This window comes from Magnolia sinica, chromosome 14 (assembly GCF_029962835.1).
Source record: "Magnolia sinica isolate HGM2019 chromosome 14, MsV1, whole genome shotgun sequence".
Lineage (NCBI taxonomy): Eukaryota > Viridiplantae > Streptophyta > Magnoliopsida > Magnoliales > Magnoliaceae > Magnolia > Magnolia sinica.
The window spans coordinates 48,526,407-48,554,347 of record NC_080586.1 but is presented as its reverse complement, the minus strand read 5'-3'; the positions used below and the strand labels follow the sequence as shown (position 1 = coordinate 48,554,347).

Below are 27,941 nucleotides of genomic sequence, written 5' to 3'. Positions count from 1 at the left end.
CTTACTTCCTTGTTTTAGAAGTTAGGCATAGTTTGTTATTAATAGATAACAAGTTTTGAAAAGTCCTATTCACCTTCCTCTATGACATCTAGTCATACTTCATACTTCAGTACTAGTGGCTTAATTGCAATTTCAAGCACAACAAGAATGACCCAAAACTAGTCGTTTCTCACAGGCATACAATCATGTGATAAACATGAAATCATTAAAACATCATCGATTAAGGTCACAAAATGAATCAACACACACCACTCATCATATAAACACAAGCAAGAAAAACTTTTAACAGAAAATAATGGCTTAAATTAGACCACATGCCCAAAAATAATCCATCCTTTAATCTACACCATTGACAACATGGTAAAATTGAAATGGATGAATCTCCTAATCCAAGAGTCCGTTTGTGCTCAATTTTTTATTTGATCCTCGTTTAGAGAAATATCATCTGGATAGTCCAATCATCAAATGGACATCGATCACATTGTTGAAAAAAAATAAAAATTGATGCTTATTGTGAAAAAGGACCGCTCTAGGTTCGAAACGCAGTGGAGAAAAAGAAATGTTTTGAAAATTTAATGAAACAGATTGAGCCAAGGATCCCCATTTTGATAATCTCAGATTTCACACATAACCTAATCACATGAATGAAAAGTCATTTATGTTGATGTCAATGATAATGTTGTACTTTAATCCTCTGCACCTTCCACCCTTCAAGAAACCTGAGATGAACGGTAGGTTTTCTTGTACATATAGGTAAGGAGACTAATACCTATATTTATAAAAGATTACTGGAGTAATTTAACCCATTACAACTCCTCCTCTAATAATCTCCACACTATAATAGTTCATGTTTGAGTCAATTACTCTAGAGTCCATTTCTATACAAAGAACTTTGGAGGCATAGTAGAGTCCAAGCTCATCACCTATTACATATATGAGCTAATCACAACTTATATGGGGCCCACATGTATATGCTCAGCCCAAATATCCAACGGTCAACATATTTGATCAATTTGAGACATTAACCATGTAGACCCACCTAATAGAAGTCTTACAAAGAGTGCACATGTTAAGTTCATCTTTCCTGTATTAGAGATTGTGGATTTGATTCATTGTCTCCCTTATATATATTTTATTAATGTACACCATATAATTTACCAGATGTCTCTCTTTAAGCTTACAAAGAGACCAAGTTGGGTCCTAGTCATACACATGAGCAAGTTTCCCTTTGACTCTACTAAAAAGATCACGGTGTTGAGTTGACTTGGTCGAGTTTTTAGTCGACACAATGAGTTTTAAAACTATGGCGCCACCCAAAGAAAAGGCTAAGTTTGCATAAGTGACTTGAATTGTTAACGCTCCTCTTAATCATTAAAACTTCATAGCCACAACATGAATAATAAAGAAGGGAATTATAGTATGATCATTTCCACTTTATTCAAATAACAATTGGAATAGAATTTAATAGTGTATACAAACACACCCAACAAAGTCCATATGTTCCTTTTACATTTATTTGTCCTTTCATACTTAGATATGTAAGTCTCCTAATAAAACCATAATGAGTTCTTTATTTTCTCCTCAAGCAATGTTAGATGGTCTAAATATTATGAGGAATCATTTCTAAGACCTGAGTTTCAGCCTCCTTTGCTTGTGCTATCACTGCACTTGAATGTATCCTCTGTGTCGTCGATGATGTCGATCGCAATTGGGAGGATCCGAGGAGTTATTTGGAAGAAAAAGCCAATCGTTCCCATCTATATATGAAATGTCCATGAATGGAATTGCTTCAGTATGACTCAATTGCTTGGAGTACGATGCTCTTAATGTGTAGGTGGCTCCTGGTCCCATGCACCCATATTCCCCGAAGTATATGGTCCTGCAAAATGCATGCATGCTTAGAAGTAAATTCACATTATTTTAAGTATGATTTTGAAAGAATGTATGGATGCATTATAAGTGGAAATGAAACATGCATGATCATACTTCAGAAATCCCAAAACTCAACTCGACTCGGTGTCCAGTCAACTTAGGTTGACTTGGAGACTCAAACAAGTCTTAATTTGATTCGAATGAGGTCGTAAGTCCAGTATGATTCGTAACGGTAGTAGTTACTTTCGATCACTAGAAGGCATTTTTATAGGGCAACTGACTTGGTTTGAGTCACGCCAAGTTGTCAAGCCAATTTGAAATGTCTAGTTGAGTCGGAACCAAGTGACACTCACCGAGTTCGTAAGAGACTTGGCTTGTAATCTTGTCGAGACGAGTTGACTCAACCATTTTCAAGATAAGTCAATGAGTTCCAGAACTGTGCATGTGATCAGTCTGGATCATTCATTAAGAAGTGCACATTTTGAACATGTTATACTAAATATCAGGGTGGTGTATTCTATTAAACAAGCCACAAACATGTGTAATTTGGACCTCTGGACTTTGTTTCTTAACCACCCATTTTTCTAATGTCCACTGTGTATTCTACCTGATGAATGTTCGGACCTCCAACATGTGTCACATCCTTGGTTAGAGAAGGCCACATATGGTAGTTTTAATGTGGACTCGTGTTCTATCAAAGCCATTTTAAAGCAATTGAACTAATCACTTACAGCAAGAAGGACACTAAAATTTCCTACTGACATGCAAACTTTGTAGGACATCCTTACCATGCAAATGGTAGGACCCACTATAAAGATCACTTGACACAAAAACCAGTCCGGTCCACTCATCAGGTGGGTCAAACCTATAAACAGAGTCAGACCATCGATTGCTCAATTTCTCAAAATGTGGTCCATCTGATCCACTGACAGGTCTGATTTTTGTGCCGGATGATCTTCATGATGGATGCTACAGTTGGCATGGTGCGCTACCATGTTGGAGAGAGACACGCTTGGAGAACAAACTAGCATTCTTCAGGCTATACCTTATTAGTTATCTTTAAGCAAAGGTGTTGCTATTTTCACTTACCCTTCACTGATTTGAAATACACCCAATTTCCATTTTTAAGGTTGGTGCAGATGAGTTCTCTAGAGGTGCATTTGGTTGCAACAAAAAAAAATCATGAAATATAACATTTAACACCAAATCAAATTGATTAATAATGAAATATCATGATATTTGGTGCAACAAAATGCATTATAAAGAAAAGATCGAATAACTCAGATATGCCTATGAAAGTGGCACTGAACATAAAAGATTATGCTTGTTCATCCAGTGGGCACCGTGTAGATGGGCCATAGCCTGAAATCAAACACAAACTATTATAACATCCAATTGAAGGGCTTTCAATGGCTATGAATTGGCCGGTAAAACAATATTCAACCTACGATCCGCATTCGAACGGTGAAAGTCCACTAACTTTGGTCACATCCCATCCATGGTATGCTAACTAGATGAACGATCTGGTTCAGATCCATTCCTTAAATTAAATTAGGAAATTATAAAACAGGAAAAAAGAAGGCAGTACTAAGGATCAACCACAGACTGGTCTCTAGAGGGGTCACTCCAATCATTCCATCCATCTGACGCTATGATGTTAGACATGTAGGTTCTGGCGAAGACGACAGAAGCATATGGACCCCATGCTCGGCCGAGCCAAACCCTCCCTGATCCTCCAATGCTGCAATTGACAAATGAAAATCCTGTTCTCTCAGCCATTGATTGCCTGCCATGGGCTGTGATGGCTCCAGTTATCGTCTGTACCCCAATTGGAACTTGATTTGCTATCGAATTGATAGTGCAGTCCTGCCCATAGCCAAAACTATATATCAGTATGTTTATCACACAATTTTCATGAGGAAAGAGATGGTGGGCCACAAAAGTGAGATGGAGATGGGCTTCTCCATACATAAGCCTTATGGTACTAGCGAGATAGGATCTTTATATCAATATAGATCATTGAGATCTAGAGACTGGAAGGAGCATCTACAGCTATATATATAACATATGACATTAATAGTTTTAGACTTTTTTCCTTGCAATTAATTTTAAACTTTAGTTATTATAGGATAAAATTATCATTAAAAATATATTTATTTGGTAAATAATTGTTCATATTTTACTTCCAAAGACAGCATAAATGACCAAGAATAAAATTTTCATTAAACGTTACTCTCTCTCTCACTCTCTCTCTCTCTCTCTAAGAGAGAAAGAGAGAGAGAGATTTTACTAACATTCCTACCTTCCTGGGGACATTAGCAACATCCAAACCTTTTAAATCACACACGAGGTGAATCAATAAGAACATTCATTCATTTATATAACTAGGAGCAAAACATTGTGCCAGAATCACGCCAATCTAATGAGCCTAACCCTTTTAATAGAAACAATTTGATACAACCATCCATTGTTTATGAGCCATAAATCACATGGTTAAAATCATTAACCAAAGTGTTAGTTTAGAATCATAAGAAATACAAAATGGGATAGATAATGATTGGACATATTTTGTTTCTCCGGTCAATCTTGACCATCCATTTTCATGCTATTGATTTGAAGCTCAGGATCACCTTATTGGCATGACTTTTTCACTATGGCTTGCACGTAGTTGTATGAATGAATGAATAATTCAGATCAACAATTCGTCACATCATATGCCATTAAAAAGGTTTGGGGACATTGTTAATGTCCTTAGGAAGGTGGGAATGTTATCAAAACCCCCCCAGACACATATATGGAAAATTTATTATTAGGTCAAGCTTCCCATGAGGCCAAGCTTTATGGGCCCCACACTAATGTGCATCGAACATCCACCCCATCAGTCATATGCAACTTAAGTGGGCCACATAACAGACAATAGTTGAAAGTGGATGCCCACTCATTAAAACCTTCTTGATTGTTTATAGGGCCCGTTAAGATGTTGTTCAAACATCCAACCCATCTATTGTGTGTGTCCCACTTGGATGAGGTGTCATACCAAATTTAAGGTATTTCTAAAACTCATGTGGCCCTCACCAAGTGCTTTTTGGATGTTTTCTGCAAGATTTCACATAGTTTCAGATGGTGTGATCAACCTAAGATCTGAATACGAATGATTTTTGAGACATCCCACAATCTAGATGGGACCCACTAATGCACGGTGTGCATGTTTGACACACATAATGGCCGAGCCAATAGAGCTCGACCTCATGGGAAGCTCCTATGATGGGAGTTGTAAGTGGGATGCCCCACTTTGTCTTTGCACATGTGCACACCCCAAGCATGTGGGGGTCCATCCTAGTGGACTGCTCAGGTTAGCCCACACCCTTACCAGTGGAATTTGATGGTAATTCTCTACCTCTCCTACCCACACCCCTACCAGTGGAATTTGACGGTAATTCTCTACCTCTCTTACATTTGAGATAATTGGAAAGAAACTTCCTATGTTTTTTTTTTTTTTGGTTAGCTTGTTAGTACACCCACTGTCAGTTCACACTTCACTGTTAGCCACCCCCTCTAGGGAATCGATACCAAGACTGAGAACGGCAAAAAACATGGTGGATTCTCTGAGCACATGTATGCATTTGTATTGAATGTTTTTGTATTTATTGAAACATAGCATTAGCCTATATGGGATCCATTATGTCTCAATTAAAATATGGAGTTTCTAAAACTTTTATTCTACAATGTTTCATGAAATCCAACATATATGTATATATTCTATCCTTAGTCCAATTGCATTGCATATGTTGTACCATTAGTTGAGATTAAAAAATAAATAAATAAATAAATAAATAAAATAGTACTAAAAGAAACATTTAATGGTGATTGTTGGATGGAATTTTCTGTAATCCCTACATGCATTGGTGTGACAAACAAGCACCACATGGGGAATGTGCATTAGATCCCCAACATCCATTAGGTACACTACCTTTATTCATGTGACTCTTCTCACCAATATGAATGTACTTTAAAAAATAACTACATTTTAAAAATTATTAGACCACACCATGTGAATTAAGAGGTTTTATGCAAATTCTTACACTATCTCCTATGATGAGACCCACTTGAGTTTTGAATCAGTGTGATCGAGGCCTAATATTGATGGTACCTGATGGACAGGGTGGATCTTATTAACATGAAGTCATCCATCCACAGCACCAAATATTCATGCGCCTCAAACTAATGACAAGATACACGGGGTTTTATTAAGAAGGTATTTTGGTCATTTATATAAATTATCTTTGTTGACTCTTTGACCAAGTATATAAAAAATATATAATAAAATTCTTAAGCTACAACTGTAATTAGACAATTACTAGGTCGGTAACTGTATTTATATTGTGAATACAAATGTTTGATGGTAATTTTTCCTATTTTAACAAAGAAATTATAGGTCTTGTTGCATCAGACCATATTAAGTATAAGATGAGTTCAGCTCACACTATGAGGCCCGTGGTTAAGTTATCCAGACCGCTAGCTTATAGGACCCATTGCATTGCATATCAGAGATGCCTAGAAAATCTCCTAAACTGGAAGATCCTAACCCTTTAATTACCATTGTTATGAGAATAGATGTTAGAGAAAAATGCAATAAAAAAAATCAAGATGTAGATGGCTTGAAACCTTCAATCTAGAAGAACTTTGGGTCTTCCTTTTGAAGATGCATGTACAACACAAATTCTAACTTTGTACACGCGTGCAAGATCACAACCTTTCATCACATCATGATTACTATGAACAAACCTTGACCCAAAATAATCAGGTGGGTCTCACACCTGCGAGAAAAATCAATGACTATGATTTATATTTAGTGCACACATGCATGCGATCAACCTAATTTTTAGGCTAAGGAATATTCAGTGCAGGATTTGCACGATGAATGTCTTGGATTCCACACATGTGCCACATTAGCCTAGAATTTTTAGTTGAAATACCTGGTAAAGCGACTGCCCGTTTCCAAAGATAAAATCAATGGACCCTTGGATGAAACACTCCCTGAAATAATGCCGTCCACGATCATCATGAAGTGTATCCTGGCTTCCATAAAAGCCACAACCATAAAATGCAACCTGATCCCCTGCAATCCTAAGTGCTACTGCTTGATTCCCAACATCGCCAGGAGACGCCATGGGAGCTGTATTCTTCATCAACAATCATACAATTATTCAAAAACCACTCACCTTAGAAATGCAGTTGAATAAACTATATGTCATCCATGCAATAGACCACAAAATTAACAGTCTCAATAACTCCTCATGTTTGTCACGTGTACTGAGGAGGAACCTGCAAAGAATTGGATCCACTACAAAGATTTGTAGGATAAGAATACAAAATCAAGCCCCAATCCTTCTATCATGTGCGCCCCTTGGTGTTCTCCTTGGTGCCCAAAAATGAGGCTGACCCAACAACTTAGGTGGGCCACAACATAATTTTAGAGGTTTTGCCCCAAATCCTCTAAAATTATGTTGTTTCCTAGCTACCTGACTTTTAGATTGGCATGATTTTTTGGGTGTCCATCCATCCTACTTGGATACATCCATTGGGAGTGGATTCGGCCTAACATACCTAGGTATAAAAGGGAATCATTTGATACTTTAGAAAAGTACAATAAGTAGGAAGTTAGAAGTTATACACGTAGTATGTCTTAACTCAAGCTAAACCAACTTAAGTTGTAAAACCTAATGTCACTAAGTCACCATCTAAAGTAAGATTAGTACATTCCTACCTGCCTATTGAATTAGGACCATTGGATAGTTCTCATCACTAACCGTTTGATAAATGATAGCTAATTTTGTAGTTAGATAATCAAATAATAGTACCTTTTGGGTTATGATATTGTTGCTATTCAATTTGGACACCCGGCCACAAATATAGTGAATGGCTCAATTTCAAACATGTGTACGTATGTATGTGTTGGGCATATCAGAGTCATATTCGACTTGAACCGAGTTGAACACCTTGTGACCCAGGCACCGAAGTAGCTGGATTAGGACTAGATCTATGAATATTGGTGTTGAGGGTTAAATATTGCATATTAGACCCCAGTTATTACTTGATTTTATGAACATGATACTGTTTAACGGCCTATTTTAATCACGTTTGTGTTGCATGGTGAATTTAGGAATCTGGACTGAAAAAGGCTACTAAAAGCATGGATTTAATGCTCAGAAATCACCAAAGGGATAGACCTCAGAGGACCAAGAACAAAGAATTTACACGCTAAAGATCTGAGAAAATCAAGTGATTGAAATTTAAGTGGCCTAAAATCGTCCCGAATGCAAGATCACAGGGTTCCCACCATCTGTTTGGCCCGAAACTTTATATCTGGCCTAAGGACCATAAAGTAACCATACATATAAAATTTCAGTCGTTGGATCTCTGTAAAAGGGGCCCAATGGACAGATCAACCACCAAATCACTAATTTAGGGCCCACCTGATCTCTGGATATGCCTCATTATTGGTCTCAACCCCTTTAAAATTAGGTGGAGAAATGAATGGGCGGTGTAGATTTTCCAGAGAAAGATCAAAAATAGGCCCCACTTACAGGAGCGTGTGCACATGTATTGTACGCACTGGTAAAACACCGAACAAGCAGAGTTGGTCAGCGTGCGCTGACCCAACTCCTGCTTAAATTCAAATATCGGCCACGTAAACAGACAGGAACTTACGGACGGATTCAGGTGGGCCACCATCATCATACATTTCAATGATCCACACCATTCACTAAATTTATGAGGTCAAACCAACAGTACCCTGATCTGCGGCCTGATTTCCTCAGTTGTTTCATGTACTTAAAGAATTCAAACGGAGGACGGATGATAGAGTAAAAATCCTGATGGGCCACACCGAATTCGAGCCATACCACGTCATTTCCGATTGGTTTTGCGAAAGAAATCCAATGGACGGAATGGATTTCCTGGCCGGCTTCGATCATAAGCCCCACCAATCGTCAGTGTAAGAAAAAGCTGCGCGAAGTCTATTTTACGAACGGAACTGGCAATCCAAGTGGGCCACTATAATTGTCCAGAAGGATGATGTGAGCCGTCCACTAGGATCGTAGGGCAAAACCGTCCGGGCCTTAGTCTTATTCCCGTGCTTCCAAGTTATCATTCAAGTGAAGGACGTATTGCGAACAAGAAGTGTGAACCGCATGCACGCGCTGGCCTCCGATGGAACGAGTTGTGGGCCTCTATCTTGAAGGTGATAGAAAATCCACACCGTCCATCCTGTAGGTATGGAAAATTCGATTAAGATCTAGGAGATTATTCGCCGATCAGCAAGGAAAGTGGGGAGTTGGGGGCGCTGTCTTCTTGACTGCATAACAAGACTTATGCAGAGGAGTTCTTGGCTACATAAACAGGACGTATGCACTCCAACCGACTTCCGGACGACCGACTTGCCTTATCTCTATAAAAGGGAGAGAGAAAGAGAGAGCATGGATTATCTTTGGAAGGAAGGACGTGAAGAGAAGAGGAGAGAGAGAGAGACGTGTGAAGCGGGCCGGCAATGAGTTTGTTTTATCTTTTCTTTTTAGTTTCTTTTTTTTCTTCCTTGGATGTTTTTAAGAGATTTAGTTTGATCATATCCATGTCTAGCTAAACCTCTTAGCTAGGGCTAAGACGTGAAGCTTGTAGCATGATGGGATGTTTTCTACAGTTTGATTCATGTTTAAGTTGAATGCTCTTTGATTTTAGTTTGATTATAAGAGATACTTTTAGTTTTTAATGGTTTGTTGTGACTTAAATTACAATAGATCCGCGATAGCTTTGAGTATGCTCTTTTCATTATAGGAATTGAGAACTTGGGAACCCTGTTGTTCACCATTGTCTCATGGGCATGGTTGGGTGATGGAATCCTTCCTAACGTTCCTAATTCCCTTGGATTGATTGTGGATTGGCTAACTTCTGTTGTTTGCTTTGTCTCATGGGTATGGTTTTGTGATGGAATCAAGCCGAATTCACATCCTTCTCATCTCTTGAAAACTAGATCAAAAGGAAGTTCATATTTGTGTTTTAATGGATTATCTTCCAACTGGATGAAGATAGGACTCTAAATCCAGTTGTGTTCTTGAATCAAGCGTAGATCTCCCTGATCTCTACAAGTGGATCCTTGGCACCCTAGTTTCCCACCTTTGAATTCTACAAATTTTGGTTTAAGATTTCACTATTATTCCCTTAAATTTTCTTGATTTAGATTACATCTTCGCCTAAATCTGGTTCTAGTTACTTTGAGATTACATACAAGGTTCAGTCCCTATGGATTCAACCTCGGTCTTACCGAGATTAGTACTACATCGCAACCCTATACTTGGGGTGTGAACAATTTTTTAGCACCATTGCCGGGGACTGATGGTTACATTTTTCTGGGATTAGCTAGTGCTTTAGAATTAGGTTAAGATTAAGGTTTTTCTACATCTGGGTTTTTCTATTTGATTTCTAGAAACTAACCTAATTTTCCTGTTTTGTAGGACCCTGATATAAGCTTTCTAAATTGGTAATCTCTTTCTAATTTTTCTTCCTTTTTGTTTTTAGGATTAGGTTTTATTTCTATCTCCAGAAACTTCTTCTTTCTTTCTTTTAAAATAAAAAATAAAAAAATTTTAGGTTTTCTTTTGTTTTTAGAAACTAACTTGTTTTCTAATTTAGGTTTAGAACCTTCCTGATTAATTTTTAGAAACTAGGTTAGTTATTTCTTTTTTTTAGAACTTTTTCTAGTCTTAGAAAATAACTCATCTTTTTAATTTTTATTTTTTAGAAACTTTCTTATTTTAGAACTTTTCTTTTTATAAACTAACTTACCCTCTAATTTCAGTTTAAAACTTTCCTAACTTGTTTTAGAAATTTTCTATTTTCTTTTAGGAATTTTTCCCTTTTTAGAAACTAGTTTACTTTCTATTTTAGGAACTTTCTAATTTTAGACTTTCTATTTTTAGAAACTAACTTGTTTTGTTTTATTTTGCAGGTTTTTAACTTAAGAACTTCGAATTTGGTAACTCCTTTTCAACTCTTTTCTCTTTATTTCTAGATTTCTATTTATTTTCTTATATTTTAGGTTTAGTCTAAAATCTAAATTGGGGGCTGCGAGTGTGTCATGCCCAAGTGGGTCCGTGACAACACTCGACGTCTCTTGACTAAAGGAGGATTGGTTAAGGGGTTGACTATCCATCGTAGGATTAGACACCACTCGAGATCCCCAGAGTTAATTGAAGTGATGGTTGCAAACCAACCTCCTCTACCCCAACCTAGGGTGGAGGACATCCAGGATGAGAATGAGGTGCATCAAACACCCCTGCCTCGTACTTTATGAGATTATTTACAACCGGTGGGGGTGAGTACACCCTCATGCATGATTTTTCTAAAAAATACGGGACACATGAATATCAAGTCAGGGGTGATCCAACTCCTTCCTAAATTTCATAGGCTTAAGTCAGAAAATCCATATTTACACCTGAAAGAGTTTGATAAGTTCATAGCCACTTTATATTTTCCAAATGTGTCTGAGGACATAGTCAAGCTAAAACTCTTTTCCTTTTCTTTGAAAGAGAAAGCTAAGACATGGTTGCATTCACTACGTCCTAGATCTATTGGCAAATGGAATGATATGTAAAGGGAGTTCATAAAGAAATTTTTTCCACATCATAAAATGAACACCCTTAAAAAATCAATCATGAACTTCACCCAAAAGGAGGATGAAACATTCTTCTAATGTTGGGAAAGGTTAAAGGATCTTGTCAGTTCATGCCCACAACATGGTTTTGAAACGTGGCGCATTACACACTTTTTCTATGATAGACGGATATCTTCCATGCGCCAATTGGTTAAGACGATGTGCAATGGGGAATTCATGAATAAAAATGTCGATGATGTGTGGAACCACTTGGATAGACTTATGAAAAATGCACAATCATGGGACACATACCCCAAATCAAGCACCATGTCTAAGCCGACTCAATCTAAGGAGACGGGTGGAATGTATCTCTTGAAAGAGAACGATGATATCAATTCTAAAGTGACTAATCTCATAAGGAAATTCGAGGCCATGGAATTAAAGAAGGATAAGGTTAATGAAACTGTTTGAGGTATTTGTGATGGCAACATTCACGCAACTGAAAATTGTCTAACAATACCTGCCTTTCGAGGGTTGCTAAATGAGGAATCCAATGCCATAAACAATTATCAAAGACCTTTCAATGGACCTACCTCCAATACATACAATCCTAGTTGGAGAAATCATCGAAACTTCAGTTGGAGGAATGGATAAATGGCTACCTTTCAAGGTTTCTTCAATCAAATTCCAAATCAAGTGAAACCTCAAGAGGATCTGGTTCAAAAACATATTCGAGACCAAGAGCTACTCAACCAGGACATCAAAGCGGCTTTGGGATCATTTACGACATCTATTCAAAGAATAGAGTTGCAATTAACAATTGGGGGAAAGGGGATGCTTCCTGCTCAACCTCTCCCCAATCCTAAACCGCAATATGAGATAAGTGATCCAAGCTCTTCAAATCAGATGGAGCAAGATAAATCTATCACCACCCTTAGGAGTGGGAAGATAATTGACCAATCTATTCCGGTAAGGGCTAAAAAGTCTAAGGACCTGAAAGAGGATAACGATGATAGACCTAGCACTACTCCACAAGAATTGGACCTGAAACCTTTAGAGAAGCCGATTATTCCATTCCCCCAACGGTTGGTTACACCAAAACCTATCTTTAACTCTCAAGACATTCTAGAGGTGTTGAAACAAGTGAAGGTCAATATTCCTCTACATGATGTCGTAAAACAAATACCTTCATATGTCAAATTCCTGAAAGACTTGTGCACGATCAAAAGACGGCAAAATATTCAAAAGAAAATCTTCTTGATTGAGAAAGTGAGTATCATCCTAAAGCAAGATGTGCCACAGAAATTCAAAGATCCCGGTAGCCCAACCATATCATGTGTAATTGGAAACTATCGAATTGAGCATGTACTTCTTGACTTAGGAGTGAGCATCAATCTGATTCCCTACTCGGTGTACAAGCAGTTAGAATTGGGTAAATTTAAACCTACCTTAACCACATTATAACTTATTGATCACTCTGTTCGTGTGCCAAGAGGGATAATTGAGGATGTGTTGGTCCAGGTTGACAGATTCTACTACCCTGTAGATTTTATCATCTTGGATACCAAACCCATCAGTAACATGAGCACTCAAATTCCCGTCATTCTTGGTTGCCCATTCCTTGCCACTTTAAACACAATTATCAATTGCACGAATGGTGTCATGAGTATGTTTTTCAGGAATATGACGTTGAAGTTAAACATCTTTTTCAACACGGGCAGACCATTAGAGGATGATGACGATTTCCACGACATTAACATGATTGACTCTTTCGTAGAAGATAGGACACCTTTAACCTTATCCTCTGACCCTCTAAAGATGTGCCTGGCCCACTCCCATGATTTCAATGATGACATGATTAGGGAATGGTTGCCATGCTTAATACTGCGTCGGTACTTGAAGTTAACCGGTGGAGGCCACAATTTGAAGAATTACCTCAAACCGAAGAAGTGCCTCTGCCGTCTAACCTCAAGGCACCAAAGCTTGACCTAAAACCTTTGCCTTCTGATTTGAAATATATATATTTAGGTCAAGATGAGACATACCTGGTGGTGATCTCTGCCCACCTAGAGAAAGAACAGGAAAGTATGATCATATCCACTCTCATTGAGCATAAGGGAGCCATTGAATGGACAATTACGGACCTCAAGGGAATTGACCCTTTGATTTGTACTCACCGCATTTATCTTGAGGATATTGCGCAGACTTCTCGTCAACCACAACGTAGACTAAATCCAAACATGAAGGAAGTGGTTAAGGCCGAGGTTCTTAAACTATTAGATGTGGGTATCATATACCCTATATCTGATAATCAATTAGTGAGTCCAACTCAAGTGGTTCCTACGAAGTCTGGAATCACCATCGTAGCCAATGCTAATAGTGAACTCATGCTAACTAGAGTTACTACTGGTTGGAGAATGTGCATTGACTATAGGAAGTTGAATATTATCACGAGGAAGGACCACTTTCTTTGCCCTTCATTGATCAGATCTTGGAAAGGTTAGCTGGTCATTTCTATTACTGTTTTCTTGAAAGGTATTCAGGCTATAATCAGATAGAGATAGCCCCTGAAGATCAGGAAAAGACTACGTTTACATGTCCCTATGACACCTTTGCTTACCGAAGGATGCCACTCGGACTATGCAATGCCCCTGCCACCTTTCAGCGATGTATGATGAGTATCTTTTCTGATATGGTGGGGCAAGATCTAGTAGTCTTCATAGATGATTTCTTCGTCTTCAGTCCATCTTTCAGCGAGTTCTTAAAGAGTCTTAAATGTGTGCTAAAAAGATGTGAAGAAAAGAACTTGGTACTTAATTGGGAGAAGTGTCATTTCATGGTTTGTAAGGGAATTGTCCTTGGACATATCATCTCGTCCAAAGGAATCGAGGTAGATAAGGCTAAAATCAATCTTATCTCTAACCTACCTCCACCCAAGAACATACGGAACGTGCGATCTTTTATAGGACACGCCGGGTTTTACAGACGATTCATAAAGGACTGTAGTCTCATCTCTCACCTTTTATGTAATCTACTTCAAAAAGATGCACCATATGAGTAGACTAAGCCATGCCAGAAAGCTTTCACTAAGCTTAAGGGCATGTTAACTACTGCATGTTCACACCCCAAGTGCAGGGTTGTGATGTAGTAATAAACTCGGTAAGACCGAGGTCGAATCCACAGGGACTGATACCTGTACGTTATCTGAAACCAAGTAGAACTAGAACTAGCCTAAGATGTAATCAAAATCAAATGTAAATTTAAGGAATAATTGTGGAATAATTATCTAAAACTTTAAGGAATTCAGAGGAAGAAAACTAGGGATTCAGAGGCTCCACTTGTAGAGATCAGGGAGATCTATGCCAGTATCACAAATTATGAAAATTCACTGAACTGCCATTGATATAGGTTTCAAGAGATGAAAGGTGTATGAATTAGAATGGATTCCATCATCTAACCATGCCCAGGAGACAAAGTAAACAACAGGATTAAACTAATTACCAACCAATCAACAATGTATGAAGATCAGGAAGGGTACTGTCATCCTACCATGCCCAGGAGACGATGGTGAACAACAGGGCCTCCTGACGTCATAAACATTAAAAGAGGAAGAGAAATATTCAAAGCCATTGCAAATCCATTGTAATTTCAGTCACAACAGACCATTAAATACTGAGAAAATATTCCTTGAATTATCAACTTAAAAATCACATTAAGTTCAGAAATTTTAAATTAAATGCATAGAATAAACTCTCCCATCTCGCTACAGGCTTCACCTCTTAGCCCTAGCTAAGAGGTTCAGCCCAACATGAATGGGCTGGATCCAAAACAAAGCAAAATAAAATAAAAAGAAAAATAAATAAATAAAAAATACCAAACTCCAACTTCTCTCTTTTGTGCAATAAGCCAAACCGATCCGTCCTCCACCCGTTCTTGGCTCCCCGTTTTTCTCTCCGTTTCTCTTCCTTCGTTCCCCCAAAAAAGACAACTTCTCTTGGCCTCCACGGCTTTCTTTATAGGCTGATGGAGGTGATGGCTGCGTGATGAGAAGGGCTTCCGCATTCCTCTTTACGCAGCATGTTTGTAACCGAGCTGGACTTCCTGTTTTGCACAGGGAAAACCGTATACATCCTTGCATTCGACGAATCGTCTCGAGTGGCCGATCATTTATCTTACCCGTCTGACATCATGGTTGGAACCTTCCTTATCTTGAGAATCCTCTGGACGGTCCGGATCACTGATCCGGCCTTGATAGTGATCACAGAACGGCCCACCGTGGCCGTTTTTCACGGACGCGCGTCCATGCGTAAGCAGGAAACGCTGTGACAATCGGTGGGCCCCACAGTATAGTTTTTAGAGAAATTCACCCTGTTCATTGGATTCCTGACGAAAAACTGGTCAGGAAGGGTGGGTTTTCTTAAAATTCTGCATGGCCCATTGTATCAGATCCCTTCACCGTCCATCTTGCTTTTGGACGATCAAGAATGGATCTTCGGGACTTTTTTGGAAATTTGCCACCTAGGCATGAATGATATGGCCCTTGTGATTCTCATGGACTGTCTGGATCAGTCATCTGGACCATGATGGTGGCCCATAGAGATCGACCGGCGCCCCTGTTTCATGACAGAAAAAGAGTTCACGTAAACAGAGTGTGTTGCCATGCACTCTTAGTGCAAAAAGTGTAGTATATACACTGTATAATGATTATGAGAAATCCACACCATTCATCTTGTTCTCCATTTCATTTGAACCGTGGGGGCCAAAGTTAAAGCGTATCTGGACAGCGGGTGGGCCCCAAATCAGGATTTTATGGACTGATCTGTTAGTTCAGCCACTTTCACGAGGATCCAATGGCTGAAATTTGACGTGTACGGTTAGTTTTTGGTCCTCGAGCCATGTATAAAGTTTTGAGCTGATCGGATGGCGAGAACCCCGTGATCTTGCATTTTTCACCAATTTCGGACCTCTTTAATGTGAATGGCCTGCTTTCCTCGGATCCTTGATGCATAATTCCATCGATCTTCGTCTCCTGGAGTCCGTCCCTTGCTCTGATGACTTCGGAGTGTCAAATTCATGCTTTTGATACTATTTTTCAGTCCACGCTCCTGATCCCACCTTGCAACAGAAACATGATTAAAATGAGATATTAAATGGTACCATGTTCATAAATCTAGGCAACAACTGGGTCTGATATGCAATATTTGACCCTCAACACAACCCCTAACCAGCATTTTGCTAGTCCCGAGCAAAGTATGCGAAAAATAAGTTGAGAATTATAGAACAATTTTTATAAACTCGAGTGATTTTTGTAGAATAATCCAGATATGAGAATTCTCAGATTCATGAATGTTGGATATTGCTTTCTCTTAGACTCAAGCACACGGTAAACTTCATAATCAATTTCAAGGTATTATTCCATTAATTAGAAAAATTCTAATCATTGAGATCTATGAGCATACAGTGTAATCTCAGCTTATCATCATTAAAATTCACTTCTCTGTTTCAGGATATCATTGGTAACCAATAAGAAGATTCATGATAACCAAAACTTGCCTCACAGATCATCTTTTCATTCCTTCAGCTTTTGATTTTTCCATTAAAAGTAACGCCAAGAAGGGGAATCAAATCCTCACCTACAGGGAGCAAACCTATGATGAAGACTGTACACCCAATTTTTTTGTTCACATATCATTCATAGGGAATTAAATCTACACCTATAGGGAGCAAACCTATGGTGTAGACCATTCGCCCAATCCTTTCAATTTCTCAGGTTAGTTCCTTTCAAGCTTAGTGAGTACCAAGTAAATCCTTCAATATCAAACTGAAACCTTAACGTGAAAGCGAGATGTGACATGTGAGATCATAACTCAATCAATGTTTACAACTTCTAATTTTGGATTAACAATTCAAACTTAACTATGAAATCCAATAGATAACTGAATCCAAGCGTCTTAAATTACCAACATTACGTATCTTGAAATTCCAAGTGCCCTAGATGGCCGTCAAAAAGCCCTTCGAATTCACAAGAAAGTCCAGAAAAATTTTAAAAATTTCACAATTTTTGTTCAAGACTAAGAAAATGCTGATTAGGAAACCTAATCTCCCACCCCCAACCTAAAATCTACATTGTCCTCAATGTAAAAAAAATAAGCATGCAATGCACATGGGACAACAAAAATATAAGAGGAGTGATGGAAAGATAGTACCTGGATGGAGAATCAAGAGGGACACTTTCCAAGAGATCGCAGCATGGAATCCGGTCAGCACGAGAGAGAAAGTGACACAAAACTAACAAAAATAAAATCCTACCTATACCACTTTCGCAGGTGCTCTCGATTACATTTAGCGCATGCAACAAGCCTTTAAACCCCTAGGTTACCCCTAGTGGACGAGTTGTAGTCTCGTGAGGGTTTGCGGCAATGCTACCCACAAACATTGAACTAATGAATGAGAAAAGTGAAATGAAGAGCTGGGTTGCCTCCCAGGAGCGCTAAGTTTACGTCTTCAGCCAGACCAAAGCAAACTACCCTAGTCCTATGAAAGTGATAAACCTACCTATACCTCCATCAGACTAGGAGATCAATCCTGGTAAACAGGATCAGTCAGAGGCATAGACATGTCCTCTGAATCAAATTTCTTGACAAATAGCTTTAATCGATGTCCATTCACTTTAAACTCTTTGCCATTGTCGGGATCCTGAATCTCGACGGCCCCATGATGATAAGCATTGATAACAGTAAAAGGGTCGGTCCATCGAGATCGAAGCTTACCCGAAAAGAGATGTAACCAAGAATTATACAAAATGACTTTCTGACCTAGCGTGAATGATTTTTGCAAAATATGTTGGTCATGAAATGCCTTCATCCTATCCTTGTAAAGTCTCAAGTTCTCGTACGCATCGTTACGGATTTCTTCAAGTTCATTCAACTGAAGTTTGCGTAGCGAGTCAGCGTTGTCTAGATTGAAATTCATATTTTTGATCGCCCAGTAGGCTCTATGTTCCAACTCCACTGGCAGATGACAAGCCTTCCCATAGACAATTCTAAAGGGAGACGTTCCAATAGGTGTTTTAAAAGCAGTACGGTAAGCCCATAAGGCATCGGCCAATCAGACTGACCAATCCTTACAGTCAGGGTTAACTGTTTTCTCCAAGATGTGTTTGATCTCCCTATTAGAAATCTCAACTTGTCCACTTGTCTGTGGATGGTATGGGGTGCTCACCTTATGAGAGATACCGTATTTCTTCATTAAGTTCTCGAATGGTCTATTACAAAAGTGTAAGCCACCATCACTAATGATGGCTCGAGGCGTTCCAAACCGGGAAAGGATGTTCTCTTTTAGGAATTTAATGACCGTACGATAGTCATTCTTTCGACACGGAATCGCTTCAACCCATTTAGTGACATAATCCACTGCGAGCAAAATATACAGATTTCCAAACGATTGGAGGAATGGTCCCATGAAATAAATACCCCAACAATCAAATGCTTCAATGATCAAAATGGGGTTTAGAGATATCATATTTCGACGGGACAATGCTCCCAACTTCTGACAACACTCACAAGCTTTGCAAAACTCATGAGTATCCCTAAACATAGTAGGCCAGTAAAAACCACACTGCAGAATCTTGGCCATAGTCTTTTTAGCAGAAAAGTGACCACCACAGGCCTGAGAGTGATAGAAGGAGAAGACACGTTGTCATCTGGTACACATCTCCTTAGAATTTGGTCGGGCAATATTTAAATAAGTAAGGATCATCCCAGAAAAGTTGCGCACCTCGGTGAAAAATTTCTTCTTATCTTGCGAGTCCACTGTGTATGGCACCTGTAACAAGATAATTAGCAATATCGGCGAACCAAGGTGAATGGGAGACTACAACAGTTGTTCATCGGGGAACATATCATTGATATGGGGTCGTCTCAAGGGACTCAGAGGTATCAAGGCGAGAAAGGTGATCAGCCACTACGTTCTCTACTCCCTTTTTATCTTTAATTTCCAAATCGAATTCTTGAAGTAGGAGGATCCATCGTATCAGGCGGGGCTTAGAATCATTCTTAGAAAGAAGATACTTAAGTGCCGCATGATACGTGTAGATAATGATCTTGTATCCGATCAAGTAGGACCTAAATTTGTCCAAGGCGAACACTACGGCTAAGAGTTCCTTTTCCGTAGTCGAGTAGTTCACTGGGAAGGATTTAGAGTCCTACTTGCGTAATGAATAATGTAAGGCCGCTTATCTTTTCTATGACCTAGAACCACTCCAAGAGCATAATCAGAAGCGTAGCACATAATCTCAAAAGGAAGGCTCAAGTCGTGTTGCTGCATGATAGGTTCAGTGGTAAACGTGCTCTTAAGCTTGGTTAAAGCTTCCTGGAGTTGCTCAATCAACTAATACGTAGCATACTTTTGAAGAAGATTACATAAAGGACGAGAGAGAAGACTAAAGTCCTTTATGAATCGCCTGTAAAATCCTGCGTGTCCTAAAAAGGATCGCACGTCTCTGATGTTCTTGGGTGGAGGTAGGTTAGAGATAAGATCTATTTTTGCCTTATCTACCTCGATTCCCTTGGACGAGATGATATGCCCAAGGACAATTCCCTTCTGAACCATGAAATGGCACTTCTCCCAATTAAGTACCAAGTTCTTTTCTTCACATCTTTTCAGCACACATTTAAGACTTTCCAAGCACTTGTTGAAAGATGGACCGTAAACAGAGAAGTCGTCCATGAAGACCTCTAGATATTGCCCCACTATGTCAAAAAAAACACTAAGCATACATCGCTGAAAAGTGGCGGGGGCATTACATAGTCCGAATGGCATCCTTCGATAGGCAAAGGTGCCGTAGGGACATGTAAATGTGGTCTTTTCCTGGTCTTCAGGGGCTATCTCTATCTGGTTGTAGCCCGAATACCCGTCAAGAAAACTATAATAGGAATGACCAGCTAACCTTTCCAGGATCTGATCAATGAATGGTAAGGGAAAGTGGTCTTTCCTTGTGACGGTATTCAACTTCCTGTAGTCAATGCACATTCTCCAACCAGTAGTGACTCTAGTTGGCACGAGTTCATTATTAGCATTGGCTACGATGGTGATTCCGGACTTCTTAGGGACCACTTGAGTTGGACTCACCCACTGACTATCAGATATAGGGTATATAATACCCACGTCCAGTAGTTTAAGAACCTCGGTTTTAACCACTTCCTTCATGTTTGGATTTAGTCTACGTTGTGGTTGCCGAGCGGTTTTTGCATTATCCTCAAGATATATGTGGTGAGTACAAATCGAGGGATCGATTCCTTTGAGGTCCGCTATCGTCCATCCCAGGGCTCCTTTATGCTCAATGAGAGTAGATATAAGCATACTCTCCTGTTCTTTCTCCGGTGGGCAGAGATCACCACCGGGTATGTCTCATCTTGACCCAAATATGCATATTTCAAATCGGAGGGCAAAGGTTTTAGGTCAAGCTTCGGCGGCTTGAGGTTAGACGGTAGAGGCACTACATCGGTTTGTGGTAATTCTTCAAATTGTGGCCTCCATCGGTTAACTTCAAGTACCGGTGCAGTATCAAGCAAGGCGCACGTCTCCCTAATCATGTCATGATCAAAATCATGGGAGTGGGCCGGGCACGTCTCTAGATGGTCGGAGGATAAGGTCAGAGGTATCGTATCTTCCACGAAAGAGTCAATCATGTTAATGTCGTGGAAATCGTCATCATCCTCGGATTGCTGCCGTTATTAAAAAAATGTTTGACTCCAATGTCAAATTTCCTATATACATAGTCATGATACCATTCCTACAATTGATAATTGCATTTGATGTGGCAAGGAATGGGCGACCAAGAATGACAGGAATTCTGAGTGCTCATGTTATTGATGGGTTCGGTGTCCAGGATGATAAAGTCTACAGGGTAGTAAAATCTATCAACTTGGACCAACACATCCTCAATTATCCCTCTTGGTACACGACCAGAGCGATCAGCAAGTTGTAGTGTGGTTAGGGTGGGTTTTAATTCACCCAAACCTAAGCTGTTTGTATACCAAGTAGGGAATCAGATTTACGCTCGCTCCTAAGTCAAGAAGTGCGTGATCAATTCGATGGTTCCCGATTACACATGATATGGTTGGGCTACCAGGATCCTTGAATTTCTGCGGCACGTCTTGCTTCAGGATGGCACTCACTTTCTCGATCAAGAAGATTTTCTTTTGAATAATTTTCCGTCGCTTGGTCGTGCATAAGTCTTTTAGGAATTTGGCATATGAAGGTATCTGTTTAACGACATCAAGTAGAGGAATGTTGACTTTCACTTGTTTCAACACCTCTAGGATATCCCGAGAGTTAGAGAGAGGTTTTGGTGAAACCAACCGTTGGGGAATGGAGCAACCGGCTTCTCTAAAAGTTCTGGTTCTACTTTTTGTGGGGCATCATTGGATCCATCATTGTTGTCCTCTTTTGGTTCTTGAGGCTTTTCGGGCCTAACCGGAAGAGTTTTATCAATGATCTTCCCACTCCTAAGAGTGGTGATGGATTTAGCATGTCCCATCTGATTTGAAGAGCTGGGATCATTATTCTCGTACTGCGGTTTAGGATTGGGGAGAGGTTGTGCAGGAAGCATCCCCTTTTCTATAACCGTCATACGAGAATCTATCTTTTGCATAAAATCTGTAATTCCCCGCATTGCTTGAGCCGGCTCTTGTATGGGATTTTGAACCGGTTCCTCTTGAGGTTTCACTTGATTTGGATTTTGATTGAAGAAACCTGGAGGAGTCGCCGTTTGTCCATTCCTCCAACTAAAGTTTGGATGATTTTTCCAGCCAGGATTGTATGTGTTGGAGTTAGGTCCAATAAAAGGTCTTTGATAGTTATTTACGGCATTGGCTTGTTCATTCAACACTCCTCGAAAGGCGGGTATTGTAGGACAATTTTCAGTTGTGTGAATGTTGCAATCACAAATGCCGCAAACAATTTCATTGACCTTATCCTTCTTTCCTTCCATGGCCTCAACTTTCCTTATGAGCGTAGTCACTTTACACTTGAGATCATCCTCTTCTTTCAAGAGGTATAATCCACCTTTCTCCTTTAATTGAGTCGGCCTAGACGTGGTGTTCGACTTTGGGTAATAGTCCCAAGATTGTGTTTTTCAGCCAAACTATCGAGGTAGTCCCATACCTCGTCGATATCTTTATTAATGAACTCTCCATTACACATTGTCTCGACCATTTGGCGCATGGAAGATGTCACTCCATCATAGAAAAAATTTGTAATGCGCCACGTTTCAAATCCGTGTTGTGGGCATGAACTGACCAAATCTTTGAATCTTTCCCAACATTGAAAGAATGTTTCATCTTCCTTTTGGGCAAAGTTCATGATCGCTTTTCGAGGGTAATCGTTTTATGATGTGGGAAGAATTTTTTTATGAATTCCCTCTGCATTCGTTCCACGTGCCAATGGATCTAGGACGTAGTGAATGTAACCACGTCTTAGCTTTCTCTTTTAAGGAAAAAGGAAAGAGTTTCAGCCTAATTGTATCCTCAGATACATTAGGAAAACATAATGTAGCTATTATCTCATCGAACTCTTTCAAATGTAAATATGGACTTTGATTCAAGTCCATGGAATTTGGGAAGGAGTTGGATAACTCCTGGCTTGATGTCCATTCATGTCCTGTGTTTTCAGGAAAAATCATGCATGAGGGCGTACTCACTCCCGCCGGTTGTAGAAAATCTCGTAAAGTACGAGGCGGGGGTGCTTGTTGCACCTCATTCTCATCATGGTTATCCTCCACCCTGGGTGGAAGTAGAGGAGGTTGGTCTTCAGCCATAACCTCAGTTAACTCAGGGGATTTCGAGCGGTGTCTAATCCTGCGATGGATAGTCAACCCCTCAACCACTCCTCCTTCAGTCAAGAGACGTCGAGTGTCGTCACGGGCCCACTTGGGCATGAAACACTCGCAGCCCTCAATTCACAGCCTAATCCTAAGGAAGGAAAAAAAGAAAATCTAAAACGAAAGAGAGGGAGAATTGGAAAGGAATTACCAAATTGAGGCTCCTAAGTTAAGGACCTGCAAAATAAAACAAGAATAAGTTAGATTCTATAAAGTAGAGAAACGATACTTTAAAAGAAAAATAACAGTAAAGTAATTTCTAAAAGAAAGTATTCTTTAAAGAAAAACGGAAATTTCTAAAGTAAACTAGGAAAGCCTAAACTAAAAAGTAAATTACTACAAGAAAATTGAAAAATAGAGAGTAGGGAAGGAGTGTACCAAAATAGAGATTTCTATCTTAAAGGCCTACAAAATAGGAAACAAGTTAGTTCTAACAATCAAATAGAAATAAAAATCTAAAACTAAAGTTAATAAAATCCTAATCTTATCCTAATTCTAAAACTAATTAATTTCAGAAAATTGTAACTATCAGTCCCCGGCAACGGCGCTTGTTCACACCCCAAGTGCAGGGTTGTGATGTAGTAATAAACTCGGTAAGACCGAGGTCGAATCCACAGGGACTGATACCTGTACGTTATCTGAAACCAAGTAGAACTAGAACTAGCCTAAGATGTAATCAAAATCAAATGTAAATTTAAGGAATAATTGTGGAATAATTATCTAAAACTTTAAGGAATTCAGAGGAAGAAAACTAGGGATTCAGAGGCTCCACTTGTAGAGATCAGGGAGATCTATGCCAGTATCACAAATTATGGAAATTTACTGAACTGCCATTGATATAGGTTTCAAGAGATGAAAGGTGTATGAATTAGAATGGATTCCATCATCTAACCATGCCCAGGAGACAAAGTAAACAACAGGATTAAACTAATTACCAACCAATCAACAATGTATGAAGATCAGGAAGGGTACTGTCATCCTACCATGCCCAGGAGACGATGGTGAACAACAGGGCCTCCTGACGTCATAAACATTAAAAGAGAAAGAGAAATATTCAAAGCCATTGCAAATCCATTGTAATTTCAGTCACAACAGACCATTAAATACTGAGAAAATATTCCTTGAATTATCAACTTAAAAATCACATTAAGTTCAGAAATTTTAAATTAAATGCATAGAATAAACTCTCCCATCTCGCTACAGGCTTCACCTCTTAGCCCTAGCTAAGAGGATTAGCCTAGCATGATCATGCTAGAACCACAGAAAAACAAATAAAGGAAAGAAAAGAAAAATAAATAAATAAAAAATACCAAACTCCAACTTCTCTCTTTTGTGCAATAAGCCAAACCGATCCGTCCTCCACCCGTTCTTGGCTCCCCGTTTTTCTCTCCGTTTCTCTTCCTTCGTTCCCCCAAAAAAAAGACAACTTCTCTTGGCCTCCACGGCTTTCTTTATAGGCTGATGGAGGTGATGGCTGCGTGATGAGAAGGGCTTCCGCATTCCTCTTTACGCAGCATGTTTGTAACCGAGCTGGACTTCCTGTTTTGCACAGGGAAAACCGTATACATCCTTGCATTCGACGAATCGTCTCGAGTGGCCGATCATCTACCTTACCCGTCTGACATCATGGTTGGAACCTTCCTTATCTTGAGAATCCTCTGGACGGTCCGGATCACTGATCCGGCCTTGATAGTGATCACAGAACGGCCCACTGTGGCCGTTTTTCACGGACGCTCGTCCATGCGTAAGCAGGAAACGCTGTGACAATCGGTGGGCCCCACAGTATAGTTTTTAGAGAAATCCACCCCGTTCATTGGATTCCTGACGAAAAACTGGTCAGGAAGGGTGGGTTTTCTTAAAATTCTGCATGGCCCATTGTATCAGATCCCTTCACCGTCCATCTTGCTTTTGGACGATCAAGAATGGATCTTCGGGACTTTTTTGGAAATTTGCCACCTAGGCATGAATGATATGGCCCTTGTGATTCTCATGGACTGTCTGGATCAGTCATCTGGACCATGATGGTGGCCCATAGAGATCGACCGACGCCCCTGTTTCATGACAGAAAAAGAGTTCACGTAAACAGAGTGTGTTGCCATGCACTCTTAGTGCAAAAAGTGTAGTATATACACTGTATAATGATTATGAGAAATCCACACCATTCATCTTGTTCTCCATTTCATTTGAACCGTGGGGGCCAAAGTTAAAGCGTATCTGGACAGCGGGTGGGCCCCAAATCAGGATTTTATGGACTGATCTGTTAGTTCAGCCACTTTCACGAGGATCCAATGGCTGAAATTTGACGTGTACGGTTAGTTTTTGGTCCTCGAGCCATGTATAAAGTTTTGAGCTGATCGGATGGCGAGAACCCCGTGATCTTGCATTTTTCACCAATTTCGGACCTCTTTAATGTGAATGGCCTGCTTTCCTCGGATCCTTGATGCATAATTCCATCGATCTTCGTCTCCTGGAGTCCGTCCCTTGCCTTGGGTGTCATCAGAGCGTTAAATCCATGCATTTACCACCTTTTTTCAGTCCAGGCTCTTAAACACACCCTGCATTACAAACACGATTAAATCAGGTCTTTAAACAATACTACGTTTGTAAATCCAGGTAAGAACTGGGTCTGATATGCAATATTTGACCCTCAACACTGCACCTATCATACAGCCACCCTACTGGAGTCTTCCTTTTGAACTTATGTGCGATGCGTCTGATTATGCACTTGGGGTGGTTTTAGGCCAGAGAATAAAAAAGAAGCCCTACGTTATTCATTACGCAAGTAAGACTATAAATCCTGCCCAAGTGAACTACTCGACTACGGAAAAAGAACTCTTAGCCATAGTATTCGCTTTGGACAAATTTAGGTCCTACTTGATCAGATCCAAGATCATCATTTACATAGATCATGCGGCGTTCAAGTATCTTATTACTAAGAATAATGTTAAGCCCCGCTTGATAAGATGGATCCTCTACTCCAAGAATTTGATTTAGAAATTAAAGATAAAAAGGGAGTAGAGAACATAGTGGCTAACCATCTTTCCCGCCTTAATCCTTCTAATTCTCTTGAGACAGCACATATCAATGACATATTCCCTGACGAACAATTGTTCAGAGTCTCCCATTCACCTTGGTTCGCTGATATTGCTAATTATCTTGCCACAGGTTTCATACCGACACATTAGACTGCTCAAGATAAGAGAAAAATTTTCATCGAGGTGTGCAACTTTTTCTGAGGTGATTCATATTTGTTTAAATATTGCTCATACTAAATCTTAAGGAGATGTGTGCTAGACGATGAGCATCAGAGTATCATCTCCTTCTGTCACTCACAGGCCTGTGGTGATCACTTTTTTACTAAAAAGACCACGGCCAAGATTCTACAGTGTGACTTTTATTAGCCCACTATGTTCAGGAACACTCATGAGTTTTGCAAGGTTTATGAGCGTTGTCAGAAATTAGGAGCATTGTCCCATCGAATTATGATGCCCTTGAACCCCATTCTTATTATAAAGGCATTTGATTGTTGGGGCATCGATTTCATGAGACTATTCTCCCAATCCTTTGGAAACCTATATATTTTACTTATCGTAGACTATGTCACTAAATGGGTTGAAGCGATTCCATGTCGGAACAATGACCATCGCATGGTTATTAAATTCTTAAATGAGAATATTCTTTACTAGTTCGGAATGTCTCGAGCCATCATTAGTGATGGGGGCTCACACTTTTGTAATAGACCATTCGAGAGTTTAATAAAGAAATATGGTATCTCTCACAAGGTGAGCACCCCATACGACCTACAGACAAGTGGGCAAGCTGAGATTTCAAATAGGGAGATCAAATACATCCTGGAGAAAATGGTTAACCCTGACCATAAGGATTGGTCAATCCCGATTGACCAATCCTTATGGGCTTACCGTACTACATTTAAGACCCCTATTAGAATGTCTCCCTTTAGACTTGTTTATGGGAAGGTTTGTCACTTGCCTGTGGAGTTGGAACATAGAGCCTACTGGGCGATCAAAAATCTAAATTTCAATTTGGATGACGCTGGCTCGCTATACAAACTTCAGTTGAATGAACTTGAAGAAATCCGGAACGATGCATACGAGAACTCCAAAATTTACAAGGATAGGATGAAAGCGTTTCATGACCAACACATTATGCGAAATTAATTCAGGCCAGGTCAGAAAGTCCTTTTATATAATTCTTTGTTACATCTCTTTTTGGGTAAGCTCTAATCTCGTTGGACCGGCCCTTTCACCGTTATCAATGTTTATCCTCATGGGGTTATCGAGATTTGAAATCCAGACAATGGCAATGACTTTAAAGTAAATGGACATCGATTAAAGTCATTTGTCGAGAAATTTGATTCAGAGAACATGTCCATGCCCCTGAATGATCCTGTTTACGAGGATTGATCTCCTAGTCTGACGGAGGTACAAGTAGGTTTACTGCTTTCATAGGACTAGGGTAGTTTATTTTTTGTCGTTCTAGGTTAATCGGCTTTATGCCATTAGGTTAGTTTGCTATCCC

The 27,941-nt window shown here is 39.6% G+C and overlaps 1 protein-coding gene and 2 non-coding genes across 4 annotated transcripts in view; 1 reads left to right on the top strand and 2 right to left on the bottom strand.

The window, feature by feature from the left end:
* Positions 1 to 1,438: 1,438 nt before the first annotated feature.
* The window catches only part of LOC131225764 (putative pectinesterase 14), a 58,408-nt gene continuing 31,905 nt past the window's right edge, over positions 1,439 to 27,941 (bottom strand). The window contains exons 3-5 of one of the 2 annotated variants that reach the window (XM_058221352.1): positions 6,849 to 7,055; positions 3,479 to 3,738; positions 1,439 to 1,879 (exon numbers count right to left, since the gene is read on the bottom strand). In XM_058221352.1, the coding sequence (XP_058077335.1) occupies positions 1,660 to 1,879; positions 3,479 to 3,738; positions 6,849 to 7,055 (687 nt within the window). In that variant the 3' untranslated portion in view covers positions 1,439 to 1,659. The remainder of the gene's footprint in view (positions 1,880 to 3,478; positions 3,739 to 6,848; positions 7,056 to 27,941) is intronic. The other variant, XM_058221353.1, reaches the window with a different exon arrangement.
* On the bottom strand, positions 11,564 to 11,670 carry LOC131226458 (small nucleolar RNA R71). The gene has a single exon (XR_009161841.1). It is a non-coding gene; the product is annotated as a small nucleolar RNA R71 (small nucleolar RNA).
* On the top strand, positions 22,797 to 22,902 carry LOC131226360 (small nucleolar RNA R71). The gene has a single exon (XR_009161750.1). It is a non-coding gene; the product is annotated as a small nucleolar RNA R71 (small nucleolar RNA).